This window comes from Lissotriton helveticus, chromosome 1_1, assembly GCF_964261635.1.
Source record: "Lissotriton helveticus chromosome 1_1, aLisHel1.1, whole genome shotgun sequence".
Taxonomy (NCBI): Eukaryota; Metazoa; Chordata; class Amphibia; order Caudata; family Salamandridae; genus Lissotriton; species Lissotriton helveticus.
The window spans coordinates 1,998,694,506-1,998,713,712 of record NC_136057.1 but is presented as its reverse complement, the minus strand read 5'-3'; the positions used below and the strand labels follow the sequence as shown (position 1 = coordinate 1,998,713,712).

Here is a 19,207-nt window from a genome sequence, read left to right as displayed (position 1 = left end):
ATCCCCAGAAAAAGGAATTGGAATAATCTAGTCTGGATGTTACCAAAGCTAAAGAAATCTGCTTTCCAGTGTGAACAGGTAAGATTACGAAGGTCTTTTGCAAAGACTTCAGTAGACCAAGTCAGGTTCCAGTGATCGCCCGGATGTAAAGTTTAAAGGAGAGGTCTGTATCATAAACTCAAATGGAGAAGGACAGCAAAGACTAGGGCTTCCAATTTGTTAAAGCTGGGCTTAACAGAGCTCAGTTGCATCCAATTAGAGCTCAGTTGCATCCAATTAGCTACCTTAGGAAAGTAGATCTGGAAGGGTTCCACCAGTTTAGCATCTGTGTTCTGAAAAGAAAGCAGAAGCTTGATGTCTCCGGCATAAGATATTATATTAAAGCCCAACGTTCAACCACCTTAGCCAACTAGTGCCATGTAAATATTAAATAATGTGGGACTTAGTGCCAAGTCCTGAGGGACACCGTGTCTTAATACTTTGAAGTTGGAATTGTACACTAACAGGAAATATTTTATCCATAAATTGGCCCTATCCTTCACACTGACAGCCTCTAAGCATTCTAGCAAGATACTATGGGACATGATGTCGACAGCTGCCGAAAGATCCAAATGAAGTACGACAGAATATTTACCTTCATCTAGACTATGTTTGACAAATTCATAGATCACTAAAAGTGGTGCCACAGTAATATGTCTTGGGCGAAAGCCTGCCTGTGTTGAATGAAAGATACCATTAAATTCTAAGAACTGGATTATCTGCTTGTTTACAATTTTTTCAAGGACTTTATCCAAGATAGAAAACATGGAAATAGGCAGTTACTAAAAGAGAGGAGTGATTTACATTAGGGTTTTTCCACAGCGGACTGACAAAACATATTTAAAAAATAACTGTCAATTGGAACTAGTGAAAACTTAAAGGGGAAATATGACTTGCAGTCAAAAATGATCACCAAATTTTAGCTTTCTTGGTAACTATAAGCTAAAAACTAACTTCAAACTCAATGCTTTAAAAGTTTACCTTTGCAGGCTATCAGAACTGAAATTCTGCAGCTGGTCTTCTAAGTCATGTTGGTCAGCATTATTTTCAAGCTCTGAGCTCACAGCATGACTAGTGGAAGTGTCATCTGGCTTCTTTCGTATTCCACACGTGGCCCAGCTTGAGAGTCGCTGAAAAAAGCCAAAATCTTCTTCACTCAAGCCAAGTGTCTGGAAAAACGATTTACCTACATAATGTTTCCAGTCACACCTATGATGACAACACAATGCGATAACAATTCCAGCGACGGGCACTGATACATCATGCCCAGATGCATCACCTTTAGTAGAACTGTTGGGAGCGGGTTCAGTGATGTCTCTTTTTAAACGTTTAGAAGAAGGTTCCTCACCCACAGCTGCACAGGTTTCTAGTAAGCATCTCAAAGCAAGATCTGTGAAAGCAAAAGTGTTTTGGCACATCAATAACTTCATATCATGGAAACAAATATAGAAGTATGTAAGTGCAATTTAAAATTCAGGTCACAAATGGGAATTTGCATAATGATTCAACACATTTTGCTTGACACGCATTAAAAATCAAAGATACAGAACATTAATCTTAGAAATATGACAAATCTCTCCTAACCACAGGACACAAAGGGCAAAATGTAGGTTTTTTTTGCAGTGTTTTAATAGCAAATTTAATTAAGAATTCTGACTGGTCTTTTTTAGCAAGACAAATATTACTCCCAAGGAAATTCAAAAGTAAGCTGAACTTCTGAATTATTATTAGACATCTCCAATGCCCTAAATGGTGTAGTGATACAGGTGTGTCGTTTGTTTGTCCAATAACATATATATCACAACCTAAACCATAAACAATTATTTCTTGGCTCAGTACAACATCATATTTTTTTTATTCTACTCCAAATGTATTTTCCTCTGGAAAGTCTGTGAAAAGGTGTTTTAAGAAACACTAAAAGTGTAGTAACAAAGTACTATAAAATATTGTCACACAGCGACCTGCAGCTCTGTTTTTCCAGTGTAGCTTATTAGTTTTCATAGAAAAAACAATTTCAAAACCATACCTGGATGACAACACTGAAAAATGCTGTAGGTTAAGAGTAAACTAAAGTTTTATCATTACATTATTATTTGTTGTGGAAATGGTTACCAGTTATTGGAAATGTTTGAGAAAATTGCAAGACTAAGCAAGATCATAACTATTTGCAGATACCTCACCTTTTGAATTTGCCTACACCACAGTTTGGATTCTGAACATTTGCAAGCAATTGCTAACTCGTGCGGGTAGATGGCACCATCGGACTCCACAGCACCTCCAGAAGTGACAGTTGAGAGCCACATTTAGTGGCTACCCCTGTAAAGTGTTGTACAGTCTATTTTTAACCTCCTATTCGCCCTCTGATGTGGAACAAGAGTGACTGATCTAAATAAAATGGCAGTGTGCAAATGCTACAAGACAAAAGGAGACTAGGCTGTTCCCAGAAAGTCAGACGGTCACTAGGGTGCAAAGGGGGGGGGGGGGTGTAGTACATTGTAAGTTATCTTTCTAGTCTTTGTAGAACTCCTTTACTTGATGTTCCATATTCTGTATCCTTTGTATGTTTGTACTGTGGATTCTATACTGTGGCAGTTGACTAGTTGCTGCTGCAGTGGAGAGTCTGCTCTTACTCTACCGCTTATCCTGTATTAAAGAATCTTACCAACTATATCTACTTGGCCACTGGACTTATTTACCACAACTTTTTGGTGACTTGAAACCGATCCCTTCGTCTTGCTGCCGATCCAAGAGCCAAGAGCAGACCAATTTGAGGTGAACCTGTTCCGACATCGCATTTGTCTGTTCAACCCTCCTACACATCCAAAGAAGTTTACAGAGAACTCTCACGGAACCTTTCCGTCTGCTTCACTAACTGGCAAGTAAAAAGCTCAAGTCGAACGTTTGTTCCCCTTCTCCGTTCACCTACCTCACTCCTCCGTTTATGTGACTTGCCGTCTTCTACTCTTGTCTCTTCATTTTGACAAATGATGACGTGTTAGAATGTTCCCGTGGAGTTGGTGAATGCTTTGATGACGTCTGACTGCTTGCCGAGTTTTTAGCTTCAGCCGTACGCTACGTGTGAAGCGTCTACCCGACGCTACGAGTGCAGCTACGTTTATACAGCGTCAACACGTCTTTGGAAGCCATTTTGTGTTACCTTAGTAACCAGTTCATCTCCAGCGACGCAACGATATGAAGTAAATGACATTTAACTGGTATTTTACAGTTACAAATTCGTAACACGCTGTTCTTCTTTCAGCACTTTGAAGACTTTCACGTCTCTTCACCGAAATATTATTTCTGACACTTAACTGTTTTGGACACGTCAAGATTATTTTTCAACAGGTACTTTACGAATCTAACTCGGAGTGTGTTTTCTCTCTTAACGACTTTGGCACTAATTTAATTATGTCTGACCAAGTTGCTTTACAAAATTGCACTGTTGTCTTACCGCCTAGCTTCCTTCCCATTCCAGGTCAACCTAGCATATCATGGGAAGATTGGTTTCCCATGTTCGAGAACTATCTGGATGCATTAGATGCGCAAGAGTACTCTGCTAAACGTAAAAAAGCTCTTCTTTTGAGTTCACTGGGTAAAGAGGGTCAACGCGTTTTTAAATTCTTACCACAGGTTCTTCAAGCTGGTGCGCAAGCCCCTTTAGACGAATATAAAGAAGCTGTTTCTCGTTTAGAAGTAAGATATGCCAAAGAAGAAAACCTTGTTATGAATAGATACAAGTTTTACACTAAAAGTAAAAAAATGGGTGAAACTATAGATGATTTTGTGTCCAGATTGCGTGAAATGTCTGTCAAGTGCAAATTTGGTAATATGACCGATGAGTTGATTAGAGACCAACTCATAGTACAGTGTAACAATAAGAAAATTCAAGAGCGTTTATGGGCAGCAAAGAATCCCAACCTTCAAACGGCAATTGATTTAGCTAAGATTGTTTAGCAATCTGAGGGATGTATGAAGGAACTGGAAAAGAGAGCAACTTCAAGCGATGTTAGTGAAGTGTCTTGTCATTCTCACATGCTTTGTCCACAGGAGGACGATGATCAAGAAGATATCGCTCTCATTAAACACAGAAAGTTCTTTAACAAAAAAACAGTGAATGTCAAAAGTCAGAACGCATCTAAACCTGTCACTTCTAAACAATGTTTAAGATGTGGTAGTTATGGTCACGCTTCTGACTCCAAGTTTTGTTTTGCTGCCAAACAGGAATGTATGAAGTGTGGCAAGTTAGGGCACTATGCTAGAGTGTGTAAAGGAAAAAGTCGTTCATTAGTGTCGTGTGTAAGTGACATTCCAGAGATCGCTGATGACACAAGTAAGATTTTAGTAGTAGGGAATGATGATTGTCTTCACCACGAAGAGCACAAACGGAAAAACAGACCTAAAGCGTTGTTTACCATAAATGATAAAAATGTTAATTTAATGGTGGACACTGGTTCACGCTACACCATCATTCCTAACTGTGTTTTCGTGGAGGTAAGGGGCATGGGTCCACTTCTCCCAAAGGACATTTCTCCTGGTGGGTATCAGGGTGAACCTTTAGACATCCTTGGTTATTTTGAAGCCAACATCAAGTTTTCTACAAGACAAATTCATGGGAAGGTCTATGTTTCAGAGTCTGGTCCTGCTATCCTTGGGTGTGTTCACCAGTACGACATTTCTATTATTGCAATCCCCGTGCTGATCCTCAATTCATGGTTGTTGAGGGCATTGAGTTATATTCTATCCTTTCCAATTTTAAAACTGTTTTTGGTGAGAACTTGGGCCGTCTCAAGGGCTACTCCCATAAAATTATACTTAAGAAAGACTCTATTCCTGTCCAGCACAAAGTGAGGCGTATCCCCATTGTCATCAGGGATGAAGTGAAACGTCTTCTTGATGACATGTTAGCTTCTGGGGTGATCGAACCTGTCGAAGCTTCTCCTTGGGTTTCGCCTATTGTCGTCACGAAGAAATCGGACGGCAAACTCCGTTTCTGTGTGGACCTCAGGTCTCTTAATCAGTGTGTTGTGGCTGATACCTTCCCTTTGCCTAACATAGCTGAGCTTGTTACCACCCTTAATGGCGCAAAGTTTTTTTCCAAACTGGATCTCAGGAGTGCGTATCACGAAATTGATTTACATAAGGATTCCAAGAGTTTAACAGCCTTTATCACTCCGTGGGGCACCTATCAATTTACTCGACTCCCTTTTGGTCTCAATTCAGCAGCGAGTGTTTTTCAACGGATGGTTTCTAGCATCTTTGAAGGCGTACCAAAGGTTGTTTATTTTCAGGATGACATTTTGATTTATGGTCTAACTGAAGATCAACATAATTCCACACTCAAAGTTGTTTTAGAAAAATTATCCACTGCTGGTCTTACCTTGCGCAAGGACAAATGTTTGTTTGGGGTGGATCAGGTGGATTATTTGGGTTATACCATTACCCCTTCTGGCATCAAACCCAAAAAAGACTTGTGTGAGGCCATCCGTTCTGCTCCTCGACCTTGTGACAAGGATCAGTTACGTTCCTTTATGGGATTGATCGAATATTATTCGAAATTTGACAAAAAAAATTCTGATAAGACTGTTAGTATCAGGGCTTTGCTTAAACGTGGAGTATGTTTTATCTGGGGAGCCCATCAACAAGAGTGTTTTGAGAATATCAAGAAAGAGATTTGTGATGCAAAAGTGTTGTCTTCATTTGATATCCATAACAAGTCAATAGTCACTGTGGATGCTAGCGCGCATGGTTTGGGGGCTATGCTTTCACAAATAAAGGGGGCATCTGAAGTTACTATTGCTTTCGCATCGAGGACTCTCACCGACTCTGAGAAGAACTATTCAGTTATTGAGAGGGAGGCGCTAGACGCTTCCTGGGCAGTTGAATACTTCCGGACGTATCTTTGGGGCATGAAATTCATTTTAAGGTCTGATCACAAGCCTCTTATCAAAGTCCTTTCCCCAGGAGGGGCGGGTAAGGGTTCTGCCAGGCTTATGAAGCTTGCAGCCAGGCTGCAAGAATTTCAGTACTCTGTAGAGTATATTCAAGGATGGAGGAATGTTCAGGCCGATTACCTTTCGAGGTTGTCGTTAGACTGGCGTTCCTCTCATGATTCGGAGGTGCCTTTGGACATGGATAATGTAGCTGTTGCTTCAGTTGAAGACGCTGTCTTTGTTGGTGAAGGAGTTTTTTCTGCTAGTGATTGGTTAAAGGAAATGGCTGTTGATTTAACTCTTCAGGAGGTGGTTAAAACTTATCAAGTTGGGTTCTAGGCGTGAAAGTTCTGTCTCTGTTTCTGTCAGACCCTATATCAAGGTTTTGGATGAACTTTCTATAGTGAACGACATTTTACTTAAAGGAGAGAAATTTATACCCCCTTTTGGGTTGAGAAACAAATTGCTGGCTTTGGCACATGAGGGGCACATGGGTCAGACACTCACTCAAAGACGCATTAAGGATCACTTTTGGTGGCCAGGCATCGATACACAAGTGGCGGAATGGATTGAGAATTGTCCTATGTGCAGGGAGGGTGAGAAACGCTTGAAAACTGGTCCAAGGGTTTTTCCCGATACACACATACAAAGTCCTGGTCTACCATGGCACACGATTTGCCTTGACTTCAATGGCCCGATGGGTGAGTTAAATGAAAGGGACAGATTCGCCATAGTGGTAGTTGATGTTTTCACGAAATGGTTGGTTGTGCACTTCACTAATGATATCACTACATCGAATACCATCAGGTTTTTAGGTAATCTTTTCAAAGATGAGGGTTTGCCTTCAGTCATCATCACTGATAATGGTCCCCAACTCACATCTAGAGATATGCAAGTATTTTTAAAAGAATGTGGTATCTCCCATCATCGTACGTCTTTATATAACCCCCAGGGCAATGCGATATGTGAAAGAGCAAACAAGGTAGTGAAGGGTATTATTCAAATGGCTTCTAGTAGTGGGTGTATTGTCAGAAAGATGGTTAACGAAATGTTGTGGGCTTACCGCACTACTCCTTTAGCAGTTGGAGATCTGTCGCCTTTTCAATTGATGAGAGGACGTGATCCAGGTTTGAAGTTGTTTCCTTCTTGGATGAGAGATGTCGTTACTCTGCAGACTCAGGGTTGTGTTTTTGAAGGTAAACAGGTTGAAGTTTCTTCCTCTTCCTTTGTTCCTGATTCCTCTCCTTTTTTGTGGGGGATTTGGTCAAAGTTAAGTTGGGAAGGCTACAAAAGGGTTTGTCTAAATTCAAGGGTCCTTTCAAGGTAAAGAAGGTACTCGATCATTGTGTCATTCTTAATAATGGGGAGTGTTGGAACTTTAGAAGAGTTGCTCTCTATAAGAGAATGAAATCTGCTTCGTCTAACATTTCTCTTCCCTCACTGCTTGGTGGTAGTTCCACTTCCCTTTTGCCTGATTGTAGTGTTCCTTCTACAAGTGGCTACTTGTTAGCCAATCACACACCCGTGGAGCCTCCAGTTCACAATGAAGTCACTAGTTCTGGTGGTGGTGATGCTCCTGCTCCTTCGCAGGCCTTTCCTCCTGTTCACAATGATTTTGTGTGTACACGTTCTCCTAGGTCTCGACGACCGCCTGTTTATTTGCAAGATTTCTTTTTTTTTTTTTTTTTTTTTTTTACAACAGAAAGGGAGAAGATGTGTAGTACATTGTAAGTTATCTTTCTAGTCTTTGTAGAACTCCTTTACTTGATGTTCCATATTCTGTATCCTTTGTATGTTTGTACTGTGGATTCTATACTGTGGCAGTTGACTAGTTGCTGCTGCAGTGGAGAGTCTGCTCTTACTCTACCGCTTATCCTGTATTAAAGAATCTTACCAACTATATCTACTTGGCCACTGGACTTATTTACCACAGGGGGGGGAAGAGTACTCAATGGAGAACTACCCCAGGGTATCCATTTTGTTGGATATAGAGGCCTCACACACCCTTGCGGGTGTCATGCTTCATCATAGGCAATGCTCCTCGTTGGGTAGGCGGTGCATTTCCCAACGAGCAACACCTCAAAGAGGGGCTCTTTGGCGGAGATCTTTTAATCCAACTGCCTATGGGTGAAGTGGGGGTATGGGGCCAGTGAAGTGTAGACGGTGTGGGTGAAGGTAAAATGAAGCAAAAGGTACCGGAAAACAACTTTATTCAGGTGGTCCTTCGCCTCAGTTAAAACCAAAAATAGTCTGTTCTCGCTGCAATTTAAGTTTCCACATATGGAACAGTACTAAGATGTGAGAGATATGGTCTACATGTTTCTCGCTAAACGCTCATTGGCAAGCGATTCTTCAGGACCTAAAAAGACACAGTACTACTGTCTACAAAACATGACCTATATAAGTGTCAGTTTACCAAAAGCACAGACATTGTACTACCTGTTGAACAACCGCTCCTGCCTGGAATGGGAGACAAAAGAGGCCTTTACTACAGGTAAGTGACAAAATGCATTTCTCAAAGTGACCGTGAGTATATAGTGACAAGGTGACATACTAGTGAATGTGCAGCTAGTATGTGAATAAGACCAATAGTGGATATTCATTGCATGAGTATCTCGAGGACAATTAAAATCAATGTATTAAAACCAATAGTGCGCAGCATCATTCGTACAGGGCAAAATCCTAGACCATCCAGCGAGGTCAAAGTGTGATTAGACTCACCTCACAGTCAGAGTTTATACGTGTCAACAGTGCCCGGCGGGTCAGACATCAGGGTTGAAGCCAAAGTAGCTTAGGCTGGGGAGAGGTAGAGAGGTGTTGGCAAACTCAAAGTGTGTTTCCTGACAAGGGTTACGTCCACCAACGACATAGACAGTAACAAGAGTAACTGAGGGTTGTAAGAACTGAAGCCACCTAACTGGTTGACCCCAGGGGTTTATATACAGCATCAGATATTCATAGGAATGGTATAGACTGACAGAACATGTGAGGTGTGTTAAGTTGGTGTCATGTCTGAGCATCAGTGTAACCTAGGTCATAGATAAGGGCTCGAGTGTCAGTATACATTCGGTATTAGGTTAATGTGCAACATTTTCAAGAGACGAGTCATCGCTGCTCTTCACCGGGTGAGATAGCCGGTCTCCCGATCACATCGGAGGTGTGGCAATTAACGCCCCTCCAGGGCAGAGCCTCAAAGGGCCAGTTAAAAGTCCCGGTAAAGATATACAAAGTACAGTAGTTCTAGGTATGGCGCGTTAGTAAGCGCCGGTAATGATCATTAGGCAAACTGAACAGTTGAGTGAGCCCAATGACGCGCAGAGCTTATTACCCGCAAATCACAATTCAATCAAGGCGCGTTGGTGTGCGCCGGTACTTGTTAAGCAAGTTGTAAAGTATAGTGAGCCCAGGGGCGCGCGGAGCACATTACCCGCTAAACAACATTCAGATTCAGATATTCAGAGAGAAAAAGTTCTAGCTAAGGCGCGTTGGTATGCGCCGGTAATTATTCGGCAAACTGAAAAGTTGAAAAGTGGAGTGAGCCCCAGGAATGCGCAGGGCTTGTTACCCGCCAGGTACAGTTCAATCAAGGCGCGTTGGTGTGCGCCGGTAATTGTAAAGTGTAGTGAGCCCAGGGGCGCGCGGAGCACATTCCCCGCTAAACAACATATAGTGGCACTTACTTCATCTGCCCGTGTCCGTACCGTGTAGCCTACCCCTCACCGTCGAGCCCGGATAGTAGAGAAACGGTAAGGCGCCCATTAAGATAAAGGGAATTGGGGGGGCGTGGCGGTGTTCTCATCCGGGAACCCGAAGGTCACATGACAACATATGCGGGTGGAGCGGCCAGTGCAGAGTGGAGCCGGGGTATGAGTAATATCTGAATCATGTCTGTCTGGGCAGTGATGTACCTGGTCATTATTCGTATGGGACAGACTATCGCATGTGTCTAACTTAATTTAATATTAGATAGTAGGGCTCCAGCGTAAATTCAAAGCTTGTGTAAAATGTAGGCAAGGAGGCGGGGGCGAAATGGCAGTAAAGGTTTTTTTTTTTGTTTAGTTGGTCATCTGTTTATTCATACATCTGTGTATAGAGAGACCCCTTAGTGGGTTGCCATAGTGTACTATGATGATAATGAGGGTAACAATCTGTATGAGGTAGGGACCCCAGGGTGATATTGTACATAGCCCTCACAGTGTGCTCCATGGAATGTCCTCATTAAGCCCACAGCTATCTGTTGCTAGTCGGTGTACCCACCTCTGTTCCTTCAGGAATAGGTTTTGTTTAGATTTATCGGTAGTAGCTGCCAGTACTAGCCATGATAATGAGTCAGCTGTATGGTTCTGTTCCACGAAGTGTCTGCACATTTTGGTGTTAATCTTTTTGCAATGAAAGTTGCTCCTGTGCTCTGAGATGCGGGTCTTGATGGGGCGGGTGGTCATGCCCACATATTGTAGTCCACCGGGGCACCGCAATAGATATATGCAGTGAGATGTATTACAATTGGTGTGCCCCCGTAACTCCCATGTGAAGGCGTCCGTAAGTTGTATTGTCTTGTGTATTGTCGTAAAGGGGCATGCGCTGCATGTCCCACATGGGTAGTGTCCCTGCACTGGTGGTAATTGCCACAACGTTGTCGGTTTAGTTGTAATTGCTCTTTTGGGTCTGGTCTGGACTAGGATGTCCTTAATGTTTCTGGACCTCTTAAATGCAAATCTGGGTATTTCTAGATTCAGTGTCCCTGTGTTGAGAAGTGTGCAAATGCTATCATGAGACACTTTTAGAACTCCAACTTTACAGAACATGACGAGAGAAGGTGGTGAGCAATCTGTGGTTACCGTATCTACCATAAAGAGCATTACCAAAGTATCTTGTTCTTCAACTGAATACTTCTAATCACAGATTGCCCACCTTTTGAACAGATACTAAAGCTGTACCTCCTTAAAGGTGGAAGGTTTTAGAAGCCTTCAAAACTAAGTGGGCAAATTGCCCTCTCTGTGGATATGAAAATTGAGGCAGTAATCCCTGTTAAACGTATGGATGGACACTCATATGGCCTTCTGGCAGATGTCCAACACAGGATCACCCCTCGCACATGGAAGTATGCATCCCAGATTGAGGGTGGAGACGACCTGGGGACAAAATAAACATCTTGAACACGTTCTTCTGAAAGAAGGTTAAACCTAAGGTCTAATATTGGCCTGAGTCCTGCTTTTTTTTATAGTCACTCCAAACATCTGGGAGTAATCCACCTATCCATCTCTGTCTCAGAAGCCCTTTCTACAGCTGCATTCGTTAACAGTGACTGTACTTCCTGGGTGTGGCTGGAGGCATGATCTGCCGAAGTCTGAACACAAACAGAAGGAATGGGGTGGGTTCCAGCAGTTGTAAAAGAAAGTGTAACCATGCTGAACCACTTGCAGCACCCATTTGTCTGAGAGTGAACTGCACACCAGCTGGGCAGCTAAAACCGTATTCTGCAGCGTACTAGCCATTCGTTACCATGGGTAGGTAAATTAAAGCGGTTTGGCTGCAGTCACATCAGGCAACGAACAGAGAGTGGACTGCTGTCCTTGCTCGTGAACACCGCTTCAGCCACCACGATGGTCTTTGATCCTACCGAAAGGCTGCACAGGCGATTCCATGGCTTGCCTTAGGCAATAAGTGAGATCACAAGTATAATCTGTATTTTTTGTGTTTTTGGTGAAATTGAAGGAATGGGGGACCAAGAAGCAGATCAGAGCAGAACGGTCTTTGAAGCATTCCAATGCAGAATCTGATTTTTCTTGAAAAAGCATGGAGACATCAAATGGCATGTAAATAAGGGATGCCTGTATGTCCCTAGAGAATCCTGTGGGGGCTCATTAAGGCATGATGTCTGATCACCACACTGGAGGCTATGGCTCGACCTATACAGCCCGTTGTATCTAGACTGGTTCCCAACATATACTTAGCTGCATCCTATCCATCTTTAAATTGTTTGCGCAAAAGCATTTCTGAATTTCTCATAAGGACAGGTAAGATCTTGCTGGCCATACCGCCAATGATATGTGTATAGCGGCCCCACATGCAGCCAGTGCACAGGGACATCGAAGCCTTACTGGCAGATGAGAAGGTCCTTTTCCAAAATGCAACAATGGGGAATGCACTGGGGTTGATCTTGCTGGTCGATGAATGAACCCACAAGCTCTTAAGAGTCGGGTGGTGGGTCAGAAATGCAGGGTCTCCGAGGGGAAGGCCTAGCACAACCAGCCACAGGACAACTTACTGGGGGAGCCAAGCACAGCGTGCACCAGTTTGCCATCAATGTACCGGTCAAAGCTTCATTAAGGGTGGCAAGACTTTTGAAGACGCAGCCCCAGGATGCAAGGCGTCAGTCAATAGGTTTGCCATGGTCTCTATTGTAGGCAGCTGAAGTTCCAATACTTCTGCAGCTCATTGGACAACCACCACAAAAAAGGCACACGTCTGTAGGTGACATTGAGAGGCAGCCTGACTCGGTCTAAGAGGAAGTATCCAGGCCACCGTGGTTCTGTGAATCTAAATATAGGCCAACATCAGTGTAATGAAGGAGGAGTAATTTATCCGCTTCCATGTCATCAAGGAGAATGTTGTGAAGGCCCTGTACTGCTTTCCAATCCAATCCAACCTTTGGTAGTGCAGACATCAATAGATCGCTACAACCTGGCAGCCCTTCAAAACTGTGCCTCGGTTATCTCATAATGGGACATCCTCTTGGCATGAAGTGACATCAACTCCAGAACAGAAACAGGTGTTGTGGATGGATGTGGCGCAGGTACCACTGGTGCAGAGGAAGCGCTGGAGCTGATGCGGTTTTTGGCGCAGGTGTGCAGGTATGGGCCAGCACCGGTTAGTGGAAGAAAGGGGCCCAACAGGATTAATCGGTTCTGAGGCAGGCCCAGTGGCAGAAAACTGACTTGGGGCCACTGTGAATACCTGGGGCCAGATGGCACTCCAGAGCAAGCTGACATCATCCAGAATAGTTATAACATGATCTCCTGGAAGGCCTCTACTTTCTGCAGATTTGATGATGGCCTACTAAACTTGGGAAGTGATGTGACCCACTCTGGGAAAGGGTCCTAGCCAGACAAACAGGGAAGAGTTGATTGCCCCAGTATTGGAACATTCATAGATTCCCATGCTTTTGTATCATTCCCCGTCGTCGGAATGGGAGTCTCCGTAATAAAAAATACCATAGTAGTAGGTACAAAAGAGAAAGGAAAGGCCTAGGCCTCATTCCCTTTTGTAACATATCAGCCTCTTTTTGTAAAAGAGACCAAATCTTAGGCATCAGCCAATCAGAAGAGCCTCACCCCTGGAACCTTCCTGAAGGAACCTCAGAGCCTCAGATTTTCTACCGCACGTTGTGCTAGGGAGTCTCCATTGAGCTCTGCTCTATTTCAACTCTTTCAAGTAGATTTCTACAGTTTTTTCTTCAGGATTTCTTCAGTTTTACTTCCAAAATCTCTCCTTTTTCTTAAGGATGTCTGAAGTTGAGAAAAAGAAAGCCCTTTTCAAGCCCTGTTCCACCTGTGGAAAGAAAAGGCTGTTTGTGGAGGACAAACACAAGGATTGCATTTACTGCCTTTATCCGGATCACAAGGCGGAGGACTGCAAAATTTGTCGCACTCTCTCCACCAAGACCTTGAGAGATCGTGCTGGAAGACTGCTTACATGGCTACAGAGGCAGAAGGAGAGGAAACATGGAGTTTCCAGTGATGAGGAGGAATTTTCTTCATTTGCTTCCTCAAAAAGGTCAGTGAATAGGGGTAGAGGTTCCCCATCTTCCTCTGTTGGGCGCCCCTCAAAGGCTTCAAAAAAGACCCCCAGAGAGTCTGATAGCCGGGGTTCAGGAAGTTCCCCCCACCGCAGTGGGAAGGATAAGGCAGAACTGGTTTCGCCTCCTAAGGGTGAGAAGACAGACCCAGCCTTCAAAAACCCTCCTCACATTCTTCAGAGAGGAGTTCTAAGTCCTCTACGACGAAGACATCGTCGACGGTGGGTCCGTCGACGAAGAAAATGAAGCCCAAACTCCAGTTGGTCCCGTCGACGGGCTCGTCGGCGGGAGAATCGTCGACAAAGACTTCGTCGTCGCCGTCGAAGAAGGTATCGTCAACGGCAGTGTCGACGGGAGATGTGCCGACGACATCGTCGACGAAGACGTCGTCGACGGTTGCATTAACATCGTCGACGAGGAAACCATCATCGTCGACGGCGGTGACGACGACGGCGTTGACGACGGTATCGTCGGCGAGGATATCCCCGGCGTCGACGGAACCATCGACGATACTGGCTACGGAGAGACGAGTGACGGTTTCTATAACAAGAATCACTCCTGAGATGACATCCCCGAGAAGGGTGGCCCTTTTACCACCAACTTTGTTGTTGAACCAGGGAGAATCGGAGGAAGACGGACAAGATGCTTATGACTATGCCAATAGCCCGTCTCAGCTACTGATCAAGAGTCAAGAGACAGATTCAGAAGGGGCATATGACCAAGGGGATGGAGAATATCATCACATGGCCCATTCTAAGGGTTATGTGCAACAAGACATGACTTTGGTTCCCACAACATTCCTGCATGACCTCCACAAGATGTTGCAGGACTATAAATCAAGAGCAGAAAGACCAACACCACGTAGGTCTGCTCCTTCGACACCAGTGAGGAACCCCTCATCTGTAGTCACTCCGGTGCTTCCGATACAGACGCCACCTCAACCTCATCGGCCGGTGCCTCAGGCCCCGTCAGAGCCAGCCGATGACCCGGATGGGGATGGCGATGATCCAATGATAACCAAGAGTCGGATCATGATGGGGATGAATATGAGGACTACGTCATCCCAGACCAAGCTTCGCCTCATCCAGACTTGGTGGACTCACCTCCTGCTGACATCGGCAGTTTTCACCAGCTGATGGAACGTGCAGCCGGGAGATTTAAGCTGGTAATGCCCACTCAAACCACGGACTGTTTCTTGTATGATTTCAAGGAAACACACCGTAAGACGACAAGGTCGATTCCAATTGTGGATCATTGGTGGGAGGAAGGTTTGAAAGCTATGAAAAACCCAGCGACGGTGGACCCTGTACTACCGCGTCTAGATAAGAAGTATAAAGCACCAGATGATGGACCTGCAGCGCTGACGGGCCATCCGAAACCTGACTCTGTCATCTCACAGGCAGCACAGAGGAAGTCGCGGAACCCCTCTGCTCCTTTAACGGCCCCTCCTGACAAGGATGGACGACGACTGGATAACACGGGCAAGCGGTTTTCATCGATGGCTAGCCTGCTAATACGTGCCGCCAATGCTTTGGCGATATTAGGACGATATGATCGCTAATTATGGTGTGATGTAGCTCCATATCTGGAACAGCTTCCACCTGAGTCAGTGGCGGAAGCAAAGAAGACTTTACAAGAGGGCGAGGCGGTCTCTATGGAAATTATAGACTGTGCCATGGACATTGCCACGACGTCCTTTCGGGCGTTGGCAGGAGCGGCAGTGTTAGACCGGAAATTCAGAACAAGGTCCTTGATCTGCCCTTCGATGGCGAAGCCCTATTCGGGAAATTGATAGATGATACTCTTCAAGAGATCAAAAAAGACACAGAAACAGCCAGGTCCCTAGGTACCCTCAAGTATCGCAAATCTCCCTTCAGAGGTTCGAGAGGCAGAGGAGGTGGTTATAGAGGTTCATACCAACAACAGCAACAACGCTATTCTTCGAACAGCTCAGGATACCAGCAGAATCGCCAGTCATACCAGCAAAGGCAAGGCCAATCTTCGGGTTATTCGAGGCCTTACAATAAGGGCAAGCAGGCTGCCCGTGGACGGGACACGTCCAAGCGCCAATAGCGGCCTCCTGGCTCTGCCTACTGTTCCCTCCTCCAAGAAATCACCAGTTGGAGGCAGGGTGTCAAAATTCCTTCAAAATTGGTCCAAAATAACATCGGACCGTTGGGTGATCAACATCATAAGGCGAGGACATACTTTGGAATTTATGGAAGTCCCTCCACCCAGGCCCCCGGCAGCCGTTCCATCAAAACATCTGCGTCTCCTAAGGCTCGAAGTACAACACATGCTCCGCAAAGGGGCGATAGAGCCGGTCCCCTCCAAACAACAGGGCCAAGGTTTCTATTCCAGGTTCTTCCTGGTGAGAAAGACGCTGGAGAAATGGCGCCCCATCTTAGACCTCAGGGAGCTAAATACCTATCTCGTCTCCCTATCCTTCCGGATGGTATCCCTACAGGATATATTGAAGATGATCAGCCCGGGGGATTTCATGGCCACGCTCGATCTGGAGGACGCGTACTTCCATGTCCCGATTCACCCAGCACACAGAAGGTTCCTACGCTTCACAGTAGCCAAGAGCCATTTTCAGTTCAGGGTTCTGCCGTTCGGACTTCGCTCTGCCCCAAGGATTTTCACGAAGGTGCTGGCACCGGTGGCAGCATTTCTGCGAAGGAACCACTTCCAGGTCTTCCCTTATCTGGACGATTGGTTACTGAAGGCCCCATCCAGAAAGTTAGCGCAGGACGCGGTGCAGGCTTGCACCAATCTGTTCCAGAATCTGGGGCTCACTTTGAACAGAGAAACATCCACGCTGATGCCCTCAAGAAGAGCACGGTTCCTAGGAGCAGTGTTCGATTCAAAGCTCTCGAGGGCGTTTCCTACTCAAGAGAGGATAGAGAAACTGAAACGTTTGGCACGAAACCTTCGGGTAAAAAGGTGTCTTTCTGTACGCAGTTACAAGTCGCTGCTAGGGGTGATGTCATCATGTATTCCCTTAATTCCGCACTGCAGACTGCGGATGCGTCCCCTGCAGAAACAACTGCACCTCCAATGGAAACAAGTGCACGGATCGTTCGAGGACAAGGTGGTTGTCACTCGGGAGATGAAGGAGGCAGTGATTTGGTGGTCCAATCAAGACAATTTGTGCCAAGGTCTATCCTTCGCAAGCGTACCATCGCCTCAAATACTAATGACGGATGCGTCATTGGAGGGATGGGGAGCAGTGATGCAGGATCTGCAGGTCAGCGGCCATTGGTCTCCTCGCGAGCAAAAACTGCATATCAACTTGTTGGAGCTGAGAGCGATCAGGCTAGCTCTTCAAGCTTTTCTTCCGCGACGCCAGGGTTCACAAGTGCTCATCAGGACGGATAACACCACAGCTATGCATTATGTGAACAAAGAAGGTGGAACGAGATCACTCCTCTTGTCGAGAGAAGCTCAACAGATATGGGAATGGTCAATTCTTCAGAGAATTTCACTAAAGGCGGAGCACTTACCAGGAGTGCTGAACGAAGGCGCCGACAGACTGAGCAGGTTATCCTCAGTCAGTCACGAGTGGGAACTAAAACAGCAGGTTCTGGATCTACTATTTCAAACATGGGGCACACCGGAGGTGGACCTATTTGCAACTCCAACCGACAAGAAATGCCGGTTATACGCCAGCAGGTTCCACCATCAAGGCTCATTGGGCAATGCCCTGTCGATAGCCTGGACGGGGAGGTTTCTTTATGCGTTTCCACCAATTCCCCTGATTCCACGCCTCATAAGGAAGATGAAGACGGAACCATGCAAAGTACTCCTAATAGCCCCAGCATGGCCGAGACAATTTTGGTTCACAGAACTACATCTGCTGTCGCTAGTTCCTCCATTCCTTCTGGAGGAGGTTCCGGATCTTCTGACAATGTCCGGAGGACAGGTTTGGCATCCAGACCCAAAATCATTACACCTGACTGCATGGCTCCTGACCAGCGAGAATTCATGAATGTCCCTCTTTCCAAGGAGATCAAGGACATCCTTTCCCAGGCAAGAGCACCTTCAACAAACAAGACATACAGATTAAAATGGAAAAGGTTTTGTATTTGGTGTAAAAAGGAAAAGGTTGATCCTTTTACTTCAAAACCTCATCAACGCCTGCCTTATCTGCTCTCGCTAGCAAAGTCTAATCTGACCCATTCTACGATCAAGGTCCACTTGGCGGCAATTTCAAGATTCAGGAGATCTGACTCTGGTCCTTCATTATGGTCTTCAAGAATCGTCAAACAATTCCTCAAAGGCCTGTTCAGGGTCTATCCACCAGTGAGACCTCCTCCTCCAACTTGGCATTTAAACTTGGTCCTGGCTCAACTGATGAAGGAACCATTTGAGCCGATTCACCGCTCAGACTTGAAATACTTGTCATGGAAATTGGCTCTACTCTTAGCCCTGACATCGGCTAGGCGAGTGGGGGAGTTACAGGCTCTTACTATCCAAGAGCGTTTTTTACAGTTCAAACGGAACACGGTCATCTTGCGGACGAACCCAAGATTCATTCCTAAAGTTCCTACAGACTTTCACTTAAATGAACCAGTAATTCTAAAGAAATTTTTTCAAAACCCAGTCACTCCAGCGGAGAAGACATTGCACACTCTGGATGTACAACGATGTCTAAAATTTTACTTAGACCGTACCAAGGAATTTAGAAAGACTTCGCAATTGTTCATTGCCTTTGGTGGTCCAAGCAAAGGTCTTCCTCTGTCCAAACAGGGGATCACAAGATGGATTTCGAGTGCTATTCTACATTGCCACAACATAGCAGGAAAACCTCTGGTGGGCAGGATCCGTGCTCACTCAACGAGATCAGTGGCATCTTCAACAGCCCTCTTTGCGGGGGTACATATAAAGGACATTTGCAGGGCTGCTACCTGGAGCAGCGTGCACACTTAAACTAAGCATTACTGCTTAGAGTCATCGCAGCAGGATGATGCGGCGGTGGGCCAGGCTGTCCTGAGGAACCTCTTCAAGTGATTGGTGAGCTTTCCTTTCTATCCCACCTTCCTTTGGTAACACTTTTTGTGATTTCATTTCTAATGTTATGAGGTACTTATTTACAAAATGTGTTTATGATGGTTTACTGCTTGCTATTCTGATACAAAAGCATGAGAATCTATGACAGTTCCAATACTGGGGCAAGAAAACAAGTTACTTACCTGTAACTTTGGTTCCCCAGTATTGGTAACTTTCATAGATTCCCATGCGCCCACCCACCTCCCCGGGGAAAGCTCAGCCTTCAGCAAGTAGGGTGTCTAGCACACAACGGCTACGAAAATCTGAGGCTCTGAGGTTCCTTCAGGAAGGTTCCAGGGGTGAGGCTCTTCTGATTGGCTGATGCCTAAGATTTGGTCTCTTTTACAAAAAGAGGCTGATATGTTACAAAAGGGAATGAGGCCTAGGC

At 45.2% G+C, this 19,207-nt stretch overlaps 1 protein-coding gene across 1 annotated transcript in view; it reads right to left on the bottom strand.

Annotated features, from left to right (window-relative positions):
• Positions 1 to 19,207, bottom strand: part of TRMT13 (tRNA methyltransferase 13) — a 182,668-nt gene that overhangs the window by 20,596 nt on the left and 142,865 nt on the right. The window contains exon 10 of the mRNA XM_078644453.1: positions 1,021 to 1,429. Coding sequence (XP_078500579.1) covers positions 1,021 to 1,429 — 409 coding nt within the window. The remainder of the gene's footprint in view (positions 1 to 1,020; positions 1,430 to 19,207) is intronic.